General features: G+C 44.7%; 1 protein-coding gene and 1 long non-coding RNA gene across 5 annotated transcripts; one reads left to right on the top strand and one right to left on the bottom strand.

Annotated features, from left to right (window-relative positions):
• The first annotated feature begins 1786 nt into the window (after positions 1-1786).
• Positions 1787-13674, top strand: LOC118896502. Its single transcript, XR_005020191.1, has 3 exons — positions 1787-2532; positions 2829-2953; positions 11715-13674. It is a non-coding gene; the product is annotated as an uncharacterized LOC118896502 (long non-coding RNA).
• Positions 3802-23156, bottom strand: CLTA (clathrin light chain A). 4 transcript variants are annotated; one of them, XM_036854338.1, is made up of 7 exons: positions 22836-23156; positions 15905-15942; positions 13682-13799; positions 9533-9644; positions 6440-6493; positions 5216-5251; positions 3802-4253 (listed from the first exon to the last, which is right to left on the bottom strand). In XM_036854338.1, exons 1-7 carry the CDS (start codon positions 23035-23037, stop codon positions 4082-4084), a joined length of 732 nt encoding a protein of 243 aa, XP_036710233.1. In that variant the 5' UTR covers positions 23038-23156; the 3' UTR covers positions 3802-4081. The 4 variants fall into 4 exon arrangements, with proteins under 4 accessions (XP_036710233.1, XP_036710234.1, XP_036710235.1 ...); XM_036854339.1 differs by lacking the exon at positions 5216-5251; XM_036854340.1 differs by lacking the exon at positions 6440-6493.
• Positions 23157-23689: the final 533 nt, after the last annotated feature.

The following is a 23689-nucleotide window of genomic DNA, read 5'->3' as shown; positions in this document are numbered from 1 at the left end:
TGTACATTACATCCCCATGACTTATAACTGCAAGTTTGTACCTTTTGACCCTCTTCACCCACTCCCCACCTCCCAACCCCCCACCTGTGGCAACCACCAATCTGTTCTCTATGAGCTTGGTTTTGTTTTGTTTTTTTAACATTCTACATATAAGTGAGATCATACGTTATTTGTCTTTCTCGGTCTGATTTATTTCACTTAGCATAATGCCCTCAAGGTCTAGCCATGTTTCACAAATGGCAAGATTTCATTTTTTTTCTAATGGCTGAATACTATTCTGTCATATATATTTACACCACATTTTATTTATCCATTCATCTGTTGATGGACACTTAGGTTGTTTCCATTACCTTGGCTATGTAAATAATGCTGCATGTAAGAGTGCATATATCTTTTTGAGTTAATGTTTTCTTCAGATAAATACCCAGAACTGGAATTGCTGGATATGGGAGTTCCATTATAATTTTTTGAGGAACCTCCATACTGTTTTCCATAGTGGCTGCACCAGTTTACATTCCCACCGGCAGTGCACAAGGGTTCCCTTTCTCCACCTCCTCTCCAACACTTGTTGTGTTTTTGATAACAGCTATTCTAAGAAATGTGAGGTGGTATCTCATTGTGGTTTTGATTTTCATTTTCCCTGATGATTAGTGATGTTGAGCACCTTTTCATTTACCCATTGGCCAGCTGTTTAGCTTCTTTGGATAAATGTCTATTCAAATCCTCTTATTTTTAAATTGGATTGTTTTTATGCTATTGAGTTGTATGAATTCTTCACATATTTTGGATATGAACCCCTCACTGTATGTATGATTTGCAAATATTTTCTCCCTTTTAGTAGGTTGTCTTTTCGTTTTGTCGATGGTTTCTTTTGCTGTGCAGAGCTTTTTAGTTTGATGTAGTCCCAGTTATTTCTGCTCTTGTTGCCTTTGCTTTTGGCATCAAATCCAAAAAAATCATCACAAGACTGATGTCAGGGAGCTTACTGCCTGTGTTTTCTTCTAGGATTTTTATGGTTTCAGGCCTTATAGTCAAGTCTTTAATCCATTTTGAGTTAATTTTTGTGTATGGTGTAAGATAATGGTCCAGTTTTCCTAACACCATTTATGAAGTGATTGTCTTTCCTGATTGTATACTGTTGGCTCTTTTGTCATAAATTAACTGACCATATACGCAGGGGTTTATTTTTGGGCTCTCTATTCTGTTTCATTGATCTATGTGTCTGTTTTTATGCCAATACCAGACTGTTTTACTATAGCTTTGTAATATGGTTTGAAATCAGAGTGATGCTTCCAGCTTTGTTCTTTCTTGAGATTGCTTTGGCTATTCAGGGTCTTTTGTGTTTCCATACTGATTTTGGATTGTTCTATTTTTGTGAAAAATGCCATTGAGATTTTGATAGGTACTACATTGAACCTGTGGATTGCTTTGGATAGTATGGACATTTTAACAATATTAATTTTTCCAGTCCACGAGCTTGGTGTCTGTCTTTAGTTTCTTTCATCGGTGTCTGATAGTTGTCAGTGTACAGTTTTTTCACCTCCTTGGTTATATTTATTCCTAGGTATTTTATTCTTTTTGATGTAATTGTAAACGGGATTGTTAATTTCTCTAATAGTTTGTTATTAGTGTACAGAAATGCAGCAAATTTCTGTATACTAATTTTGTATCCTACAACATAATTCATTTATTAGTTGTTATTAGTAACAATTTTTTGGTGGAGTCTTTAGGGTTTTTTATATATAAAATCATGTCATCTGCAAATAGTGACAGGTTTATTGCTTCCTTTCCAACGTGGATGCCTTTTATTCTTTTCTTGCCTAAGTGCTCTGGCTAGGACTTCCAATACTATGTTGAATCCATTTAAAATTTGACATAAAAAGCAAAGTGGTCCCAAGAAAGAGGTTTGAAACTAAATACTGAGCACTCACTGAGTTTCTGAGCCAACTCCTTCCTTTTTTATGAAGCCCCATGTGAGTAATGTAGGCATTAGAAACAATCCAAAGCTACTACTGCTATGTAACAAACCACCTCAAAACTTAAGAGGCTTAAACGGTAATCATTTTCTCTCATGGTTTCTGTGGGTCAGGAATTTTGGAAAGGCTCTACTTGGCAATTCTGACTTAGGGCATCAGATGCACTTGCAGTTAGACAGTGGCTGGAGCTGGAATAGGTTGGAATAGGGCTGGCCATGCATCTCTCTTTGCTTGTAGTTTCCAGGTCTCTCCACGTGGGCTGATTTGGGCTTCCTCATAGCATGGTGGCTTCAGGATTGTAGAGCTTTTTACATGGTGGCTCAAGGACTACCAGCTTCTGTGTTCCAACAAACCAGCCGTAAGCTGTATTGCCTTTTACAACCTAACCTTGGATGCATATAGCATTACTTTTGTCATATTATCCAGTCACCTCTTGATTTCGAGAAAGTCAGACTTCACTGACATCTGATTAACTGCCACATCCACCCTCAAGAAGCCCATCCTGTGTGGGAGGCGAGACAAGTCCAGATGACACCAACCAAGACAATATCAAAAGGTAAGCTGTTGCACGTAGAGGGCCATGGGAGCTCAGGGGAAAGGAAAGGCATTACGGAGGTGGCCTTTCAGCTACTTCTTAAACCAGATTTCAACATTTTCAAGGGCATTAGCAAGGCCCAGAAGCAACTAATGGTTGGTGAACAACAGCAAGTGATTGCTTGATTACAAGTGGAGGTGGCTAAAGGGGAGGAATAGCAAAGAGGCCAGAAATGTGGGCCAGATCAAGGAATGCCCAACTAAGAAGCTTGGAGAGGGGAAAGTAGGCAGAAAAGTAAATGTTCCTCTCCCTTCCAGACATAATTACCATAGGAGAGATGGTGGACTTTCCTTCTTGGCAATGGCAAGACCTAACCCAGCTCCACCTCCTGAGTGTGGCATTACAGGTGTTTACATCAATCTCCAACTTGGACTAGTATCAGGTAACCATTAGTAGCAGATTTCTGAAATATGGCTTTATCAGTCACTAGAGCCATCACCTAAAATGTGACAGGTTCTGACAGGTTCTGAGAGCAAATAATGAATGTGTTGATGCCTGAATGGAACGGTCTCCTACAGGCACCTATTGTGTGGATCAGTGTGGTCCAGAACATTCCGTGATGACGTAAATGTTCTATAATCTGTCCTGTGCAATCCGAATGCTACCTAACTACATGTGGCCACAGAGCATATGAAATGGATCTAGGGGCTAGAATTGTATTTTTAATTCTGATTGATTTAAATAGCCACCTGTGGCTACTGTACTGGCCAGCAAGGTCTAGATGAAGGACTTGACAATAGAAATATTAGAAAAGTGCTAAGGATGGCACAGATCCAAATGTGTGCTACAGGGATTCAGAGTTAATGGGGCCAGCCACATTCATGCCATCCTGACTCAGGTTTACTGGCTGAATCCAAAGGAGTAAGGGTCTCACTAGCTTTATTTCCCAGAGAGACCCCTGCTGAAATATACTATCCAAGATCCTATAGTAAGGGACAGTGACAAACAAGAGCCACCTGGGAGAAAATGTCTAGGGTGGTGTGGGGATTCAAAGCTCTACCTTTGGTGGGCAATGAGGGGTTAACTTTTAGCCAAGGAACTCCCTTTTCAAATGGAAACTTCCACAGACTCCTACTATAGACAATAGAAACTCAGAGCTATTTTAGTTCAAGGCAGGGGTTGGCACCCAGTGGCTGTGCCTCAGCCCTAGAAAGGATAAAAGGAAATTCCTCACCAACCTCACTCCCAACTGCAGCACATCTTGTGGTCAATAATGAAGCTTCATGTTTGTTTATTGTCTGAAACAGAAATTTATTCTCAGAATAATGCACAAAAGCATAGGTTGAGGCTGCCATTGGGAGCCTTCCCTCCCTTCCTCCGCCGCCTCCCCTCCTCTTTGAATGCCAGGGACAACACAGTTGAAGGAAACATGCAATCACAAACAATGATCAACTCTAAAGACAAAAGGTTTGGTCCAAAAGAACTCAACATAATTAATCCAATTACCGTGAAGAGCTTCACTGAGTAGGATTAAGATATTGCAGATGTAGTGTTTCCACAGGGTGGCTCTTCAGTGCACCAGGGGGGCCTGCTTGAGGGAGATGAGGACAGAACGCATGCGGGAGACATCTTTGGCCTGCTTGCTGGACTTGGGGTTAAAGTCACACAGCCGGGCCACCCGCTCCCACTCAGTGCCTGGGGACGACTCTTCAATGTCATTTACAAAGGCTTCTTCTGCTGCCCTGGAAGCAACAACAAAAGATGTTGGTTTAATGTAGAATCCCTGTTAGCGACCTGGCAGCTGCCCTGTTATGGAAGCAACTGCCTCTTTATGCCTGACTTAATGGCATTGTGGTTTTCCAAAGAATAACAGCCCCTGGCCCAGGTCAGACTCGGGAGCAGACACATGGTCAGCTTTCCTAGGCACAGGGTGCCCGGACTGCTGTGTAAAATGTTGGAATACAGGTGTTTGGTTCAGGGCTCACTCTCTCTGTTCATACAGAGAATTTAAAAAGCCAGTCCTTAGCCAGCTACTCACCGCCTTCATTAGCAAAGGCAAAGCAGCAGGCTGGCCAAGAACTTGAACAGCAGTTTATGTTGGGCTGTACTGAGTTTCAAGTAAATTTAGAGACCTCCAAAGAAGCCCACAGGTCACTGCACAGTAGCCTCTGGATTTATTCCTAAGGCTGGAGAGAAATAGGGCAGATCAAAAGGAATTCAAGACAAAGCTCCCATGCTAGCAGGCACTAGAGACTAAAGCCATTCTGGAAGGGGTTTGTTACAACATTCTCCAGTTCAGCCAAAAGTTTGCCATTTTCCCTCCAGCCGGGTACCATGGGCTTCTCAGGGCACTCTGGCAGGGGTGGGCGCCCAATGGCTGAGAGCCAATCAGTGTGAATTGCTTTTTGGTAGGATGCTGCTCCAACATTTTTTCACACCAAGGTCAGCCCATCCCCAGTTGGGAACTAACTTGTAGGAGCTACAGCCTAAAAGGACAATGCTAAGAGGAGGGAAGACACACTACTTCATCTACTCCCAACAGGCATCACGGGCAAAGCGAAAGCAATGGAGATGACTGGTCTGTGGGGACAGAGGGGTAGCACTCTCACAGGGATGGCTGTGGCAAACACCGCTGAAGCCCAGAGCCACTACAACACTGCGACTTCATGGCACACACAGGGGCAGTGAGAAAGGTTTACTTAACTGTTCTAGGCTGTAGCAAGGATGGTTTATGTTTGTGCTTAAAGGTGAAGAGAAGAAAAGAAACAAGAAAAACTTTAGGTCAGATACAGAAAATGAGAATGAGCTCAATGCAGATGGTCAGTAAGCTAGACATGCCCTTGCCACTCTGTACTCTTGGGGACATGCGGCTGGCTTTGTTGGGCCACCCTGCTGCCCAGCAAACCCAGACTTGACTTTTCCAGTCTCCATTTTCTACTCCAGAGAGAATGTGCAAAAAGTAAATCCAACACCACCTGTAAGTCCAGCATTTCACAAGTCTCATTGCAAATGCACCCACGGGCCCAGGAAACCCAGCTCTATCTCCTAACGGGATGAAGGGCTCAAGGTCACGCGCCCTAAGAGGCTCTACAGACCTCAGCCTGTTGTCTACTCTTCCCACAAGTTCCTCACTTCCTTCATTCCACCCTCATTTCCCTTACATCAAAAGGCTAGTCCTAATTTTCGAGGAGGAAACAAGCGATTCAGCAATACTGCTTTGATAACAGGAATCCTTAAACCAAAACAAAACAACACTTTTCCAGAGAAGTTGCAGTTTTCTTTAGGAGGAAAAGCCACAGTGGCCTGTATCAGACAGCTCTGGCTGTCTCAACCTCAGAGCTGGGGGTCTCTTTATGCCAGAGTGGGGGACAGGGCATCAGAAGCTGGCCACGAAACAACAATTTCTGGTATGAGACCACAGAGAAACAATTACGGACCCCACGGGAGACTGCCCCCTCTGCTGACTCTTCTGCCCTAACCTCACATTCTTCAAAGGAACCCAGTGTAGAAAATGCTGCCGGCACTGGCTCCTAACCCAGGGCTTCTTCCCCCTCCCCAGGTGGGGACACTCCCCCTTCCCACCTGGGGCAGGGAGGCAGCAGTGGCAGCAGCAACAAGAGGTCAGCGCCCTCCCCAGTCCCAAAGCCTTCCCAGACGAGATCACGAATGACTCACGTTTTGAAAGTGAGTTAGCTTCCTTCTCTCCAAACCCCAAAATGAAAAATGGCAACCAGAGTTGCAGGGAGTCGTGGTTCTGTGAGACAATCAATGGAACATTCCCCCAGCTTATCAACTCTTAGGCAGCCCCCACAGTGCCAGTTTGAAATAATTTTAAAAGCAAAGCAACTTGTGACATAAAAGGAGCATTAACTATAAACAAAAAGTAGGAACAATCAAGACAAGAAAAGGAATTAGTTTTGCAACATACACATAACCAATCACGTCAGCGAAGGGTTGTTTGTAGAAAGCTTCATCTGCCACCCTAGACAGCAAGAGGTCCAAAAGGCAGGCAAGCAGGCAGGAAAAAAGAGAGAACATTGAGAAGCAGAAACATCTCAAATCCACAATAGAGGCACGACTGTGCTCTGGGGAGCTGCTCCCAAGGCTCCATCCTAACCGAGCGAGGCTTCCAGCACCGGACACTCCAGCAGGTGAGGCTTCCTACTGGCCCTCTCCGTGGGATTCTCCAGAGTGCTGCCAGCTTCATCCCCAGGCCTTACCCCAGCAACGACGAGCAGTTCCTAGGTACCCACTTATGGGCTGAGCCCTCTGACAGACATTGTGTCCATTCCATCCTCAACCCCAAACAACCTAGGACGCTGAGTGTTCTCCCCGCACTTTACAGATGACGTGATAGGGAAGGGAAGCCTCGAGAAGAAGCAACCTGTTTGGCAGCAAGTAGCAACAGGGGTGGCAGAACTCACAACCAAGGCGGCCTGGCTCTTTTCACTGTAAGTTACTGCTGCTCCCCAGCTGGTGTGCGCTCGGGAAGCCACGCCTCCTTTCTGCCAGCCTCAGTAAACACCACTGGGCACAAACGCTGCCAGACGCCAGGAACGCTAGGGCCCAAAGCCAGCTTAATCTTGGATTATCCGACTACTGCTTCCCCACACTGACTAGCTGGGACCAACTGCCAGTATCCTGGGAACATAGAGGGTCATTTCAAAATGCCCACCTTTGAAAAAAGAGGAGCTGGAGGCAAGCAGTGAGAAGACCAGCAGACAAGGGTCCTGGCTCTGGCGTACTGTGTGTCCCTGAACACAACTGTCAGTCCGCTCAGTCCCTGCCAGACTCGACTGCTTTGACAACGTACAGCCCAGAGGCCAGAACTTCATCCCCCCTTCACTCTCACACGGGGATGGACCAAAATGGAAACTCTGGGACAAGAAGGAAAGGGGGGCAAGCTGGGTGGACAAGTTCACAAAGCAGGGGACAGGCTGAATCCCTGGGCCCAGCCAGCCCCCCTCATCCAGCATGGGTGGGCAGGGAACCTCCCTCAATGAGTCTTACCCTCTCCTTTGTCCAGTGGGTTTGGGGCACAGGAGTGGGAGGGACCTTTTAAGGATAGTCATGCCTGGTCATTAACCTAAGCTCCCATATTTATTTGCAGGGAAATTCTAGTAATTTTATTTTTAAACTCACACATACCCTTGCTTCTCTCCCATTTTGGTTTATACATAGGAGGTGTTTTGTGGAAATTTAAAGAAAGCAAAAAGAACAGCCTGATTGTAACTCCAAATAAGTCAGCAGGAAAACAGAGTAGTTTGTGGGCACAATGAGTGGGAGGGAAAGGAAAGGCAGGCCAGCTTGTAAACCCATAATCCTTTTAGTTTACACAAAGGGCTAAACCTAGTCAATTTCAACTTGTGCTTGCCTCTACTGGGAGAGAATAAAGGTTTAATGACTCCTGTTCAAAGCATTACTAAGACAACAAAAGCTTGCTGTCAGGCTTTTGCTCCTTTGCAGCTAGCCCGAGAGGAAGGAGCTGTTGGTGACAGGACAGCACAGCCCCGTCGAGGCTACAGCCCCAGAACAAAAGGGAAACCACACACAAAAACTCAGCTGGCCCTTCCACCTATTGAGAGGGGCCTGAAAGCAGCAGTCCTCAGGCAAGGCAGGAAGGGGACTCCACACATGGAGGGTCAGCCTGGTTTTACCAAGTACTTCAGAGCAGATTCACGGCCTGAGGCAAATCTGAACTTGCATCTGGGGGAAATCATCCTGAATGAGCACAGGATAAAGGAGCCTGGACCTGTCAGCACTTCAAACTGACCACAATCTCACAGCAGAAGCCCCGGGCTAACGCTACTACCCTCAGCAACACAACCCGGACCAGAGGGCAGCCCCACCACACTTGTCATAAAACTTCAAATGGAACCTGACAGGCACGCATGCCCCACAGGAAGGTGGCCAGGACAGAGGCTCGAGCCTGGCACCCGAGGCAGTGACAGAACCAAGAACGGGCAACGGGAGACAGGTAGTTGAAGGCTGCTGCACAAACAGTCCACCTGCTCTGCCGCAGCTGCCCCACGACGGCAGAAACTATCCGGCAAAGAGGTCAGCTCCCTCTCTTCTGGCAGATTTCCACTTAAGAGCTGCCAAAGACAAGGGTACTTAAACCCACTCCTGCCTCTGAGAACAAGGACCCAAGGCTCTTTACCATGAAAATTACAAATAGCCCCAGGCCGAGTCTAACCTATCTTTTACACTGAAGTGGGTGGAGTGACTATGAAGTGAAAGCCAGTTCAGAGTCTCCAGTCTGGCAGGGGAAGCAAGCCCACCGGCCTGCGCCCAGGCAAGCAGTGCTGCCCCCATCTCTCTTTCTGAGCTGCTTCCAAGTGGACTCCGAGCACGGAGCATTTAAAGACCACAGCTGCTGGTCGGTGGTGAAGGAGAATGACACCCTTTACTCCCTACAACTACTTAACCTTCAGTAAGTGAGTAAATTCTGAAAAGAGCATTTTTAAAAAGTCAACTCATGATTTTCTTAGACACAGATAATAAGCACCCAGAGAACCCTTAATTATGAAGTCACTGTGTTGGAAAATCTTGGCCACCTAACGACGAAACACACATCCCTGCTACTGGACCCTTTGGGGAGCAGCCCTCAGAGGTAGGGGATGCGACATGACTGAGCCTATAATCACCTCCAAAGTACTGAGATCCTGGAATAGTCATGAAAGTGGCCTTTCATTCCAAGGTTACATTTTTACATGTGCACTTGATCCCGTGAGATGACACTTCCTTCTGCAGAATCATACCATTACAGGCAGTGCATACTAACCAAACTCTCAGATGCAGAGCTAGACTCACTACAACTAGTGTGGCGAAAAAACAGGCTGAATTACTCTCACAAGATCCAAGAGACTTGTAACCCTTATGTTTCAAAAGTATATTTTTGAAAACCTGCAAAGACATTTCACACTAAAAGACGCGGCAGCTGAAAACCTACCCTGGCTGGTGGAAACAGACCTGATTTTGTCTTGACAAACGAGCTGTTCTAGAAGCAGTGCAGACTGACCTGTTATTCGCTTTCGTCTTCTGTAGCTGCTCGTCCTGCCTCGCATACCACTCATCCAGCTCCTTTACTGCTTTTTCTTTCCACTCTGCTTCCTGCTTCCGAGAATTGGCATCTTTGAAGGGAAGGAAAAGAAAGACAATACAAATGAGGCGAAATGCAAATTGAAGTCCGCTTCACCGTGTATTTGGGCTTATTAATCTCATGCTGTGTGCGGGCGCATGTGTGTGTTGGAGGGAGAACAGTCGGGAGGAAAGATAAAATTCTCTTTTCCCTGATTGTATGTCCAGCTCTCGAGCTCAGCAATTCTATTCAAAGTGTTTCACCACCATTTATCCCAGTCCACCTACACGTTAGTGGATCACTAGTTTGGGGGTTTTTTTGAGGTGGGGGAGAGGTGGAAATACTGACTTTTAATTTTAAAAAAGGCTTTTGGGACACCAACTGGGGAAAAAGCAATTACAGGTGATTCTTTAATGATGCTGCCAGTTCAGGGTGGACTATTCATATTAGATAATCTTTTAATAAAATCTCCTCACAAACTACATTCCACACAGGTTGGACAATTAATGGTAGATGCACATCTATGAAGCAGGGAGCTATGAGAAAAATTATCAGAGGTAGAGATGATTCCAGAACCAGCAAACAGTAGGGTATAGATGGAATTGAGGGGAGCACAAAATATCTACTCCTGCTTAGGCCACAGAGCGAGTTTGTGGCAGAGCTAGGGCAGAACTAAAGGAGAAACTCCAATGCAGAGAACTGTGGGGGGAGAGGTAAGGGTCGTCATTAACAGCTATCCAAAAGGTTCTAGGTGAGAGAGAAAATGCACACCTAGCAGGTGTGCCAGACTGGATTCTCAACCACGAAGTTTCTCAGGACTAAATACGAGTTTCCCTAAGATACTGAGCTAAAGAAACATGTCAGTAAATTACCGTAGAGAGAAGGAAATACAGGTCATACTTTTGCCACAGTTGACACCAGAAGTCACGCTAATACCTAAACGTTAAGCACATTCTTAAGGATGTCCTCTCTGGAAGGTGTTTTACAGACATCTCATTTAATCTTTACAACAATCCCAAGAAGGTAAACTAGTCCCATATTCAGCAGTGAGAAAAGCTACAGCTCGGCAAGTTTGAGTAACGTTCCCAAAGGTTATAATAAGTGGCAGAGCCAAGATTCACACCCAGGTCTGACTCTAAAGCTCACACATTCTTACTTCACTGTGCTGCCTCCAAAGAGAGGGATGAGGGACGGAAAGGGAGGCAGGCCCAGCAACAGTCACAGATGTGACCAGCAGATGGGCATCAGTGATCCAGACCAGAGTCTGGACAGTGCAGAGCCAGAGCCCAACCTGTAATGAGTGTCCTTGAGGAGCAAAGTACAAAGCAAACAACTTCTTGAAGGGAAGAAAGTAAGCATTCAGGGGCAATTTTAGGGCCTTTGCAAGAAAGGTCTTGTAGTAACAACCTGCAGAAGACTTTTTAACTACTAGAAATAACCTAGTAGCAGCTAGAAACTCCCCCGAAGTTTCAGATTATAAAGAACTTTTTACCCTGTTACCTAACTTATCAGAAGGTGACCTATTGGCTCAGGAGGAGAATTATTTCGCTCAAATTTTCCACTGACTCAAGTATACACAGTAAACTTGTGATGTGTGTCTGTCCATGGCGTTAAGTGTATGTGGAATGGAGGGTGCTGTGATGCAGGGAGAGATGCTGTGGGCCGACGGTGCCCTGTGGACAAGAAACTGAAAAAACTTCAAAGAATAAGGTCTCCTTTTCAAGAGTTGTGAAATTACTTCCAAAGAATTACTTTTTGATTGGAGAGTATTTTCTTTCTGTATAGTCTAATGATCATTTTACTGCATAAAATAGTTCCTTTAAATTGTCTTCTTGCTTTTATAAATTTATGAAGTGACACTGGCAACAAGAATTTAGAATTCTTAAATGCTTAGCTTGATGGAACAAAGATCCAAGCTGTAATACAGCATCTCTGAATCTGGGAGGGAGAAGGGAGAGGAGAGGGTGAAAAATCCTCTTAGAGAGCAGGGTACACTGACAGCTGTCTTCTCTGGCCATACGCATTACTGTTCACAGAAAATTATTGGAAAACGTAGCACACAGCTAAGCTTAAAACCATGGACATTGCTTCTCTATTTTTAGCATCTTGCACTTTCTCACAGTTCTTGCAAGGGAAAAAGGTGAACCTGCAGAAACACCTAATTCATGGACCAGTTTAATTCGATTCTACTGGAATACGAGGCCAAATGTTTGACTTCCCTCAGGAAGGCAACATGAGTTAAGAAAACAGCACTTCATGGAATATTCCCAAAGAGCCCAATTTGATAATTGAAAAAGAAAATGAAATTTTTCCAGACACCAAAGTGTATGCTTCTGCATGGAGAAGACAACTTTGCTAAACTTTGGGGAAAGAGAAAAGATAAAGCTGGGTTCTGCATCATGAAAAAGACTCTAATAGTACTAATACCTGCTAAGTCTTGCCTCAAAGTCTACTCAGAAGAGATGCTCAAAGAAGAACAAGCAAGGACCAAGGCTGTTTGCACCATGAAGACCTATCTTCATCTTTCTAAAGCTGCACTATCCAGTACAGTGGCTACTAGCCTCATGTGGCTATTTAAATTTACTAAAATTAAATAAAATTTAAAACTCAGTTCCTCAGTCATAATAGCCACATGCAGTTAGTGGCTACCATACAGAACAGCACAGATATAGAACATTTCCGTCATCAAAGAAACTACTATCGGATACTGCTGTAAAGGTTAAACATAAGTGTGCCCTCTGTTCTGAAAGCCACAGAAACTGGGCTGGAGAGACACTAATTGGCTGTATTATCTGGGTCAATTCCTTTCCTATTTCTAGGTGTCCTTTCCTATTTCTACACCATCTGAGTCATGTTTTCACTAGTTCAGCGATCTCCAAGAAGGAATAATAATGCTGACACTGTGGTAACATAGAAGCATGTTGCTATTTCTAGATGTACACTAAAATATTTAGGTACGATGTATGTGGTGGTGTCTATATCTTAAAGTGGATCAGAAAAAAAAATTATGTGTATATTCACAATACACATATAAATGTATGCACATGTGAGTGTATAAAACATACACATACATGCCTCATTTATACAAAGACAACCCAATATGGCAAAATGTTCATTACCGAATCTGGAGGAAGGGGCACACATGTTTGTTTTACTCTATTCTGTGTCTGAAATTTTAATAAAAAATTGAGAAAAGAATACCCTGTGGATAACACCCCCCCCCCCGCCTCTGCCACACCTTTCCAACCCACATGTACAGATACCAAGTCTCTCCTGATCTTGACCAACAGCTGACACTCCATGGAGAAGGCACTTCAGCAAAGGCCAGGCTGGCTGGCACTGAGTCTCAGGCTCGGCCTGCCCCTCGAGATGGCGTACACTAAATGCAATGCAGCTGAAGGGATGGGTGTGGATTCTGAAGCAGAGCAGACTTAAGCTGAAACTCTGACTCTACCACTTCTGGCCGTGGTGATTCAAAAACTTACTCTTCCTATGATCCTCACCCATAAAAAGTAAAAACTTACAGGGATATTAGGGTAAGAAAACCAAATCGTACATATTACCTAACATCCTTCACATTTTCCTCTCAAGCATTACTTTAAATTCAGCCTTCAAATGGTAAATGGACTGTGCAGTCCCTCACATGGATATTAACACCTTCAGGTTTATAAAGCACTCTCATAAATACCATCTCAGACTACCCTTGGGGCTGATAACACTGATCTTACTTCACAGATGAAGAAACAGGCTCTGTAAGGTTTGAGCAACCAAGTGCCCACAGCTGGTAAGTTACAGCTGGGCCTGGAGCCCAGTCTTTCACTCCAAGTCCAAGGCTCTTTCCACAGCACCACTCTGCCCTTCCTGAGAGGAGAGATGCACTGTGGCTCTCCGGGCTGCCCGAATCCCCACACAGCGGCCTGTGATTAAGCATCTCCATGTGGTGGCCTTGTGACCTTGTTGGGAAAGATACCTTCCCCGAAACTGTACAAGGACATTATGGCTAATTCATGTTAAAAAGGGATAAAAGTAGAGTCAAAGTCAACTATTCCACTGAAAACAGACACCCAAAGACAGAAAGGGATTCCTTACCAAGGGCTTCCAAGCGTTCCGTTTGCTCTTCTCTCCATTTACGGATACTTTCAGGCTCTGACTGCAATCGATCCACTTGTGAAATAGCTGCATAACTGTCTGTTGGCCCATTACTCTCCTTAACACAAAACACAGTTGTGCTCTATCAGTACCAAAACCTCCTCCCAGAAACGCGCTTCACCCAAGTTAGAACCGCTGGTTATGTGCAACACTGACGGCTGTGGTAAATGTAAAGGATTACCTTCCGAGCAACACCACCACCTTACGTGCCAATAGGGAGCTTTCAACATTATGCACTCAATCCTTGCAATCCACAAGGGAGCCTGAGTAGTTCTTATCCTGTTAATAAATGGGACATGAGTGGGAGATAGGAAAGCTGGGGAAGTGAGTAATGGACTTACTAGGAAACAGTGTGATCAGTTTTAGTTTCCTTACTTGACACAGAGATTGTGGTATCTTCAAAGTAACAAAGGTAAATACACAGCACAGCATAGGCCTAGAACCTGACACTTCTGAATGTTATTATACAATACAGGGAAAAGTACACTTAATACCACCTAATCAAAATATAGTGAATTCTAGGAAAAAGAGAGTCCAAAAGAAAATGTATAGTTACTACAGTCACACCAAAGAAAATAAAAAGGCAGGCCAATGTGAGTCACAGCGTATGGGGAGGGGAGGGAGACACACAGGTTCTTTACAGTGTTTAAGATTTGGGAGCTAATAAATTGATAAAGATTCAAATAGAATCTAATCTTTATAGAATTATTTCACCTACTGAACTAGGGAATATTACCAGCTTAACTTAACCAGACTATAAACAAAGATGTAAAGAAAATTATTTACAGTAGTATTTATTAGTAACTAACTTGTTAGCACTTTCCATGTTTCAGCCACATAAAAGCTTTATCTCCCAAACACCTTGCAAGTCAAATTTTTATTCCCATGTCAACAGTCAGGGGATTAAACTGAGGCGCAGAGAAATGACATGTCCAAATTCACAGCTAGTAAGGGATAAAGCCAGGACTGAACCCCATTCCATCTCACTCTAAAGACCAAGCTCTAAACCAGGGATTGGAAACTATAGCCAGGCTCGGCCACCTGTTTTTGTAATTAAATTTTACTGGAACAGAGCTGTGCCCATTCATTTACATACTGTCTACAGACGCTTTCATGTTACAGCAACAGAATAGGCTGACAGAGACCTTATGACCCACAAAGCTTAAAATGTTTACTATCTGGTCCTTTACAGCAAAAGTTAGTCCACCTTTGGCTTAAACCAATTAGACTAATCTCATCCTTCCTGACAGTTAACTGGTTGAAGGGTGGGCAGAAACCCAGGCAGAAGCAAAGCACCACGCTATTTCCCCAGGCTACAGTGATTACTTCCATCTGGTCAAGAGGGAAACATAGGACTTTTGTTGAATGGTTGGGAGAAACCTCCAAGTTGTTCTAGATAGTATGACATGCACATGTGAGACCTCGAAGTGCTGTAGCCATTCTGCCACCGTGAAAGAGTATAAAACCGCACACTCAGCTGGCAGAACCAGAGTCCTAGAGGAACTGAGTCGGAATCCAGGTTCCAGGACCCCTAGCCTATCTCAGAGTTCTTTCAATTATATGAGCTAGTGAATTCTCTCTATTTAAGCCAATGCAAGTTGGGCTGGTGACCAAAAACTCAGTGATACAGAGGGAAAATAATGGTAGCCATCACAAATACCAGCCACCCCCCACCCTCAAGACAATCTAAAAGCTAAAAGGTTCCAATGCTGGCCCCACCACATACTACCTTTGTTACTTTTAGACTCCTGGTTTAACCTCTGTGTGCCTCAGTTTATTCATCTGTAAATGCGAATAACAATAGTTCAGGTCCCTCAGATTGTTGTGAGAATTAAAGAAAATTCAGTATAAACAGTGCTTGACACTACATGGCACAGTGTTTAAATTAGCCGCCACTGCCACTGCCACCAGCACTGCCATCATCATGAAGGGTCATTTCTTGAGAATAAAGTTGGTAACACTAGGGCCAGGTCAATCACATTTTAAAAGACTACTCTATCAATGCCACCTCTCTTCAAATCCTTCCACTTTGGCAGGTAACATACCAGTTACTAATACATCCAGGGAAGTCAAAGGAGTGGGGTCCTTTCCAGGTCAGTCAATTCAAATCACAGGAAAGGAAGACTCAACACTATCATGCAACATAATCAGAGTACTCTGTACCTGGTAGTATTCGCCATTCATGATTCCATCAACAGCATCTGCAAGACATAAGATTTCAATCTGTCAATCAGGGCTGGTCATATGCTGGGCCAAAGGGTTATAGAGTATGACACAGTGCTGTAAGTACTCTAAGTTACTAAATACTATCCCTGTGCTAGGTACCAGATAGAAGAATGGACAACTTTCTATTTAATGAAATCAAGATGTGCTTACACAAATGACTTCACCAAAATGTGGACAAATCTGTCCAAAAGCTTTTGATAATTGTCTTCTGGCTTAGAGATAACACTTAGAAGCCCGGCAGAAGTGCCTCACAGGGCAACAGTTTCTCTATGAAAGTTCTAGAGAAGGCAAAGGATAAGGGTGGCCCGGAATCCTTCACAGCGAGCAGAGATATGCAGCTTCATATTTAAACCAAGGTGCTTTCTTGGGGGTCAGGACTCTCCATCCTTTGGCTAGAATAGGTTTGGCACCTGAGAGTCTACAGTTGAGACTTCTTGCTAATTCCTCTAGTCTACTTGGAATTAGTCCAGAACAGTAAGATTTGGGCATACCAAATTAAATTAGTGTTTTCAAGGATGCAAGTTACAAAAACTCAGATTGTATACAGTCTGATCTTATTGGCACAATTAATTGTTCATGAGCTAAATGAGAAAGTCCATCTCAGAAATAAGAAAAATGTCTAAGTTAAGACCCAGAGATTATCAATCCATACAGTACAAGATGGTGGTCCACAGGCTGAACATATTTTATTTAAAATACAAAGCACTAAATCAGGAAATTTCACAAAATCAGGATTCCCAGTGTGTGTGTGTGGGGGGGGGGGGTGTGCAGACAGAAGATCTGGCAATACTGGGCCTGCATTCCTTAAATGAAGGCAGCCTTTACGTGCAGCATGCTCTGGACAATTTGCCAGTCCCCACTAGCCTCATTTTTTTTTTTTTTAACCCCTTCTGTGTGTCACTAATTCAGTTACCTGATTGGCCCAATAAGCATGTGTTTCTAACCCATGCCCTGACCCAAGAGCCGTCACTGAGACAGCCTGTCCCAGGCCGCACACCAGCCCTTTGGAGTGGCTGCTCTGCCTCCCCTTGAAAGCTTCAATACAGGCACCACAAAAATGCAGCGTCCACCTACATATTCTATGTATTCTCTATCTGTTGGTTGACCCGTATTTACTGCCTACTATGTAGGACTTCCAGTATTTTGTCCAATTGTTTTCAAACTATGATGACCATGTTATTGCATGGGATGGGAGAGGGAAGAGGAGAAAAGAGATGAACCTAAAAGATACAAGAACCCAAGTAGTAAAAGAAATGCAGAGCAGCTAGTGTGGGCCACCATCACAAGGCCCTCAGAAACATCAGAGGTTTTCCTAGAAGCCAGAGGCAGGGTGCTCTCAGCCACATTCTTTCCTTTGAACAGGCAAAGATTTCATCAAACCACTCCTCCAGTTTTCTTGGTTCCTAACTAATTAAACCCAACTTGAACCGCCTATTTTCCAAATCAGCCTCGTTCTCTTGCTTCTCCCAATTACCCTCCTCTTAGCTTTGGGAGTACTGAAAACTTTCATTTCCCCAGCATGTCTCCCTGATACCAAAACATTGTTTTAAAAAAAAGGAAAATGGAGAGAGAAGAAAATACCACATAATTTCATTACTCAGTCTATTGGTTTCTATTTTTTTACTTTATCTAATGCATATACATAAAATTTCTTCCAGCAAAACAACTCCTGTAACAAATGCTTTTTAGTAATCCATTCATCTCTATCATTAAATTCTCAACTTTTTTAGTATGAAAACACCTACTACTTACTGCTTCCAATGTGCCAGGCACAATGTTAAACACTTTCTATACATTAAGTTTAATCCTCACAACATCTGTACTTATCAGCACTTCACAAACGACCTTAAAATACATGTAGGGTTGGTTCCTTGAGAGGTAAGTAAGGTGTTCTTGAAGGGGCAGATAACTAATGACAGTATTTTCACTCTTAAATTTATTTTTTTATGTTTAAGATATATAAGAAAAACATTAAATGCATGTATCATGAGATAATCAGCATTTAAAAAGTGGTGCAATACCTGGGTAAGCAAGAAGTCAGAGGAAGGATCATCTGATAACCTGAGGCATGAAGACAAACCACAGGATCTAAGCACTTACCAACCCACCACAGCTCTGATCCATGTTTCACTTGCTGGTTATTTATCAATCATTTCAACATATTTCTCGTACTTTTCTTAATTTCCTTACTTGTTTTACTCCTATGCTTTATTTATGAAAGTACAAAAATGAGTTTCTTGTAGTTTTTGTCAGTGGCTTTTTTCTACTTTAAGCTGTTTCTGTGTCACCTATCCCTATCATTCTTAAAGTATTCTATCAAGTTTTGGAAATGTAAATTTAGCAAAAAACTAATAAAAGTATTTGCAGGGGGCATATTCAATCCTTCCTCAGCAATAAATTTCTTGACATAGAACTGATGGATCACAGAATATATATTCTAAAGACCTCTAAACACCAGCCATTTGCCCCCTTTGGTCCACCATTTGTATTTCCACCATCACCACGAGTGCCCCATTTTTCAGACCTTCATTGATACTAGAGACTGAGTTTTAGCGTGTTTTAAAATTTTTGCTAATCTGATTATCAGGAAAAAAACCCTTAAGGTGGCTTTGTTGTGCCAATCTTCTGTGAGGTAATCACCTGACATTTGATTTTCTTCTTTACTGAACTGCCTGAGTTTTGCCCATTTTTCTGCTATCTTTTGATCTCTAAGTATTCTTTCTGTATTATTTGTTTTCTCACATTGCAAATATTTTCCCCATTATCTTTCTGTATGGTTTACAATAGTTAATGCCTAGAACTACTTAACTTGTATGAGACACTATCAGTTTTTTTTTCCTTTATGATTTCTCTGTCTGCATTTATGATGAAGGCCTTTCCTACTCTAAGATAAATATTCACTTTTCTTCTGGTACTTAAAAAAAAAAAAAAAAAGCCTCTCTTTAATCCACCTGGAATTTATTTTTTTTTTTGAGTAAAATTTAAAAAGTGAGATACGGGACACGGGTTCGAGCCCTGGTCCGGGAAGATCCCACATGCTGCAGAGCAACTAACCCCATGCACCACAACTACTGAGCCTGCGCTCTAGAGCCCGAGAGCCACAACTGCTGAAGCCCACGCGCCTAGAGCCCGTGCTCTACAACAAGAGAAGCCACCACGATGAGAAGCCCGTGCACCATAACAAAGAGTAGCCCCTGCTCTCCACAACTAGACAAAGCTCATGCGCAGCAACGAAGACCCAACGCAGCCATAAATAAGTAAGTAAATACTATTAAAAAAAGTGAGATAATTTTAAATCTTCGGGCCTACAATGGCTAGTCTGGCCAGGCCTACGTTCTGGTTAATATATTACAACTAACACACCAACTATCCAGTTAATATTTACTTCAACCCAGGGCCACTGTCAGTAGGAGAGACCTTGGTCACTACTCCAGACACAACATCAGAAGCAATTCTCATCCCATAGCTCTTTCTAAGTCACATGTTGCCTGTCCTTTAGGTATGAAGACTCAACCAGACTCACTGGCAAGTGCTTTGAGCTTTTATTAGTTACTGTACTACTGTACTGACATTCAACTGCCTCAAATCAAAGGATCATCTGTTGCTATAGAAACATGCAGAAGGCAGGCCACCCAGGGCCTTGATTTATTAGGACAACTAAGCTAACCAACTTAATGCTCCAGAAGGAAACTTTCTAGGGCATCTCTAGAACTCCAGACAGAAACAAGGGCCAGAATAAGTTTCCAGAGATGAAAGACTCTTTATCCCAAACTCACCTTCAACTTCCCATGTTCCCCAAGCAATGGAAGTCAAGCAGACCTGGGTCTGAATTCCTGTGGAATCATGAATTAGCTTGCCACTTTAGGAACACTGCTTAACTTCCACAACCATCAGTTCTCACCTGAAACAGGATGACACTACCACTCTGCCTGCAGAGTTACTGCATGGATCTGAAAGTACACAGAGAACCCGGGACACAGCAAATGTGCAGTATCACTAAGTATCATGCATGCAATTTCCCCGAACTTCCCTCCACCACTGCTACCAAGAAAATTACTCTCCACCTCCAGAAAGCTTTCCTTTATGTACCTCTCTTCCTTCGATGACTGCCTCACTGCCATACTCTCTCAGTAGCTCCTTAATCGCCTCTCTTATCCTCCTCCATCCTCAGCCCTCACGATTGAGGGCTTTTCCTCGGCTCTAGACTCGGGCTGCCTCTTTCCTGACCATTTGTTCTTACTCAGTATCCCCGAGCCACTTCACTCAGCTGGTTACCTCCCACCTCTAAGCTAATGTTCTTCTCCGGATGTCCTAACAACTGATGTCCTAACAACTGAGGGCGTCATCCAAGGCTCAGGCCTAGCCCCTCCTCCATGGGAGTTTTCCCCAAGGCTGGGGGAGTTTAGGTATGTTCCTCTCTCCTCAATCTCTGTTAGTGCCTCCTGCCTATATATCTCTGTACGGTAACACATCAGATACAGAGCTCCCTCCTAAAATCTGTGTCTTCAGTACACCCCAAAGCCTACAGGCTTTGTAACACCTTTCTCACCTCACTCCCAAGGAATAATAGGCAGGGACTGTGTGTAGTCATAACATACCAGCTTCTGTGTGTAAGCACTTTACAGGTGCTCTCCAATATAATCCTAGCAATCCTGTGTGGTGTGTATCCGCACCTTTTACAGAGAAGAAAACTGAGGCAGGGCAGTGGCAGCGATGGTTATGTAAGTTGTCTGAGACCACAAAGCTAAACTCACATTCAAGCAGTCTAGGACAGCACAGAATCTTAACCCCTAGAGAGAGAGAGAAGAAAAGAGAAAAAGAAAGAAGATAAAGTGTCCAACTAGTGCTCTAATCCTCAGAGGAAGTGCTGACCACTGCACTATTACCAACCTCAACTACACTGTCAGAGATCTGGCTTTAAGTCACTAAATGCTTAGTTCACTAAGAAAGTCCTTCCTAGGAACTAAGTCAGCAATCATCCCTTCCTTCCCTTTGCTGAAAGCTTGATGCACAAGGGATCTGTGTGTCCAGCTCTATTCTTTCCCTTTTACCCCTCCCATCAACAAGATCTGCTGGTTCTATACAGGACCCCTGTACCTGACATTTTTGCACATTCCTTTTTATCTATTGTGTGCCAGACACCCTGCTAGGCACCAGGGATACAACAGTGAGCAAGAGTCAACACCGTCCTTCAATCAGGACAGCCTCTGTGAGTCCTGATACCCCCAACTGTCCTCCCCAGGGCAGCCACAACTGCCTTTCAGAAATGACAATCTCTTATCCCACGCCACCCCTGCTTAAACAACTGCAACAGACTATGGCACAGTCTAAGGTGGGGGGGACTTGGCGCTCAGCTATTATTAACTTGCCCTTTTTTCTTAAGCAAGTCGTTTCTCTGCAGGACTCAGTTTTCTCCTTCTATTCAATGAGGGAGATAAACGAAGGATCTAAAAATATTACGATTCTCAGGCAAATGTTGAAGACCTCCCGACAACAACAAAGAAACCCTAATCACCTAAAGCCAAATTCATTTTCCAGCCACAGCCTAGTTCAGCCCAACCTGCTTGCTATAAATTGCATTTGCAGGTATACTACCCATTCTCCTGTAAATTCTTATTGGGCAACTGATTTGCTCAGGAGGCAGCATGATGTAGTATAAAAATTCAGGCTGCAAACTAGCAGTCTCCCCACCCCCACTCCCCAAACAGGTTCTGCTTGGCTGAAGACTGAGATTTCAGAGTCTGAACGGTTTTACGAAGACCACTCACTACTCTAGTGCACCAAAGCCGCAGTCTCCAATACTCCTTATTACTCACAGCCCGCATGTTTCTCTCATTTATGTTACCTGCCTGGCCCCGTAAGGTCTGAGTTTAGGGTAGCATAAACACCCCTATCTGTCCCACCTGTACCTTATTCTCCCTTAGTTGGAACGTTTTTTAAAGAAATGAAAAGCCGCCTCCCGTTTCTTCTAGCTCATTTCCTACTTCCCTATACGATTAAAAAGGTCTCTTCGACTCATCCTTTCCTCCTACCGCCACAATTCGAAACACCGCACACAGGTAAGGCATTCAGAAGTCAGACTGGCAGCCTGCCACGTGCTCGCTTTCTCTTGTTTGCTGGACCTTGGCTGGGGAAAGGCCACACTACTTTTTCCCTTCACCTCCTGGAAGACCGATCCAGGCTAATCTCAGGTTCTGCTTAGGCAACACTGCCTACCAAAGCTGTTCCCAGAGGAAGGAGAGCTCCGGAAGTCCTAGCCGTGATACGTTCCACAAGCGGTAAAACTCTTGCCCTCTTTGGCCAGAGTTTCTCCAGGGCTAGACCGTCTTTCTCGCGTTCCCTATTCACTCCTCCTTTCCTCCCCCTCACCCAACATTCTGTACACCTTAAGTGCTGAAATACTGAACTGCATTGCCATTTTCGTTTCTGTCTCGAAAACGATACCACGATTCTTTTTTTTTTTTTCCGGCCTTCCTTCCTACTAACTGGTCTGTGTTAGGCTCAGACTGGCCTGTAAGTCTGGCCAAAGTGCGCCAATGCGGTTGTGCCTCTGAGGCCAGGCTCAAGGCACAGCAAGTGCTCAATGAAAGATCCCTGCATTGAACGGGCTTCTTCGGGATCCTCAGCTTGTCATCCTATTTTCTTGACTTTATCCCCCGCCCGTGCCCGGGAGCGCTCAAACACACTCACAGAACGGACCAGACTTGCCGAGCCTGCGTTTCTGCATGACTGAGCCGGGGTCCCGTTTCCTTTTTGCATTCCTCCTTAACCTCCCGCTCAGCGAGGTGCAAGAGTTACACAGAGCTCTCAGACCCGCTCCGGGCCGTTTCCGTACAAGTGCTCCCGCCCCGAACGCGCCCACACTCACCCGGACCCCCCGGCGGCTCGCCGTGCGGCTGGGGCCCGGGGGCGCCGCCGTCCAGGATAGCGAAGGCCTCGTCGTTCTCGATGCCCGCAATCTCGCTCTCCTGCTGCGCCAAAAAGGCCGCGGCAGGGTCCTCTTCGCCGGCCACTCCGTTCCCCAGCGCGGGACCGCTAGCGTGGGCGCCGAACGGATCTAGCTCAGCCATGGCGGGCAGTTCAACAGCACGGACACCGACGCTGAGAGACACACCAGCCGACTCCGCGCCCGGCAGCGGCCGCTGTGGTGGCGACTGATATCAAGCGGGAGGAGGGAGAAGACGGAAGCGGAAACCCTGCCCCAATATCCGGTCGGTCTAGGCGGTGTTGGAGAGCCGAAAAGGTAATAACCAATCAGAGGACAGAAGTGGTTCAAGAGCTAACCAATCAGCCGGAGGAGGGTTGGACCCCCGAGTGAGGCTCGTGACTCGGGAAGCACCTGCGTGGAGGGTGCTGAGCCCGGCCGGCCCCCGGCAGGCGGAAGTGGTGCGTGACTTAAAGCAGCTTTGCCTGACCCGCCTTTGGGGCTGGACAGACCCGGGACCACCACCTCACAGAGGACTCTCGTGCTGAACCGGGAAGTGAGGTGAAGTTAGGGCGGCGATGATTGGCCGATTGCAGAAGAGTCAAGCCACTTAGGCTTTCTGAATCTCAGTTTCCTCAGTTGTAAAATGGGAACAAGAATCCTGCACTATGTCCCTCCCAGGATTACTGGGAAAACTGACTCCTTTTACGGCTGTGTACTGGCTTTCTAAAAAAATTTTTATTTGTTAACCCATTGACCCAGTCTGGGTTGTTTTCTCCCCTAGAGCCGCCTGACTT

This window comes from Balaenoptera musculus, chromosome 6 (genome assembly GCF_009873245.2).
Source record: "Balaenoptera musculus isolate JJ_BM4_2016_0621 chromosome 6, mBalMus1.pri.v3, whole genome shotgun sequence".
Taxonomy (NCBI): Eukaryota; Metazoa; Chordata; class Mammalia; order Artiodactyla; family Balaenopteridae; genus Balaenoptera; species Balaenoptera musculus.
This window is presented reverse-complemented; position numbering and strand designations above follow the sequence as displayed.

Coding starts and splice junctions, on each gene's coding strand:
- CLTA (XM_036854338.1), bottom strand. CDS start 23,037: ATGGCTGAGCTAGATCCGTTCGGCGCCCACGCTAGCGGTCCCGCGCTG. Junction 9,645..13,681: donor GGAACGCTTGGAAGCCCTTG/GTAAGGAATCCC, acceptor TTCCCTTCAAAG/ATGCCAATTCTCGGAAGCAG. Junction 4,254..5,215: donor CCTTGCTACAGCCTAGAACA/GTTAAGTAAACC, acceptor TGTTGCTTCCAG/GGCAGCAGAAGAAGCCTTTG.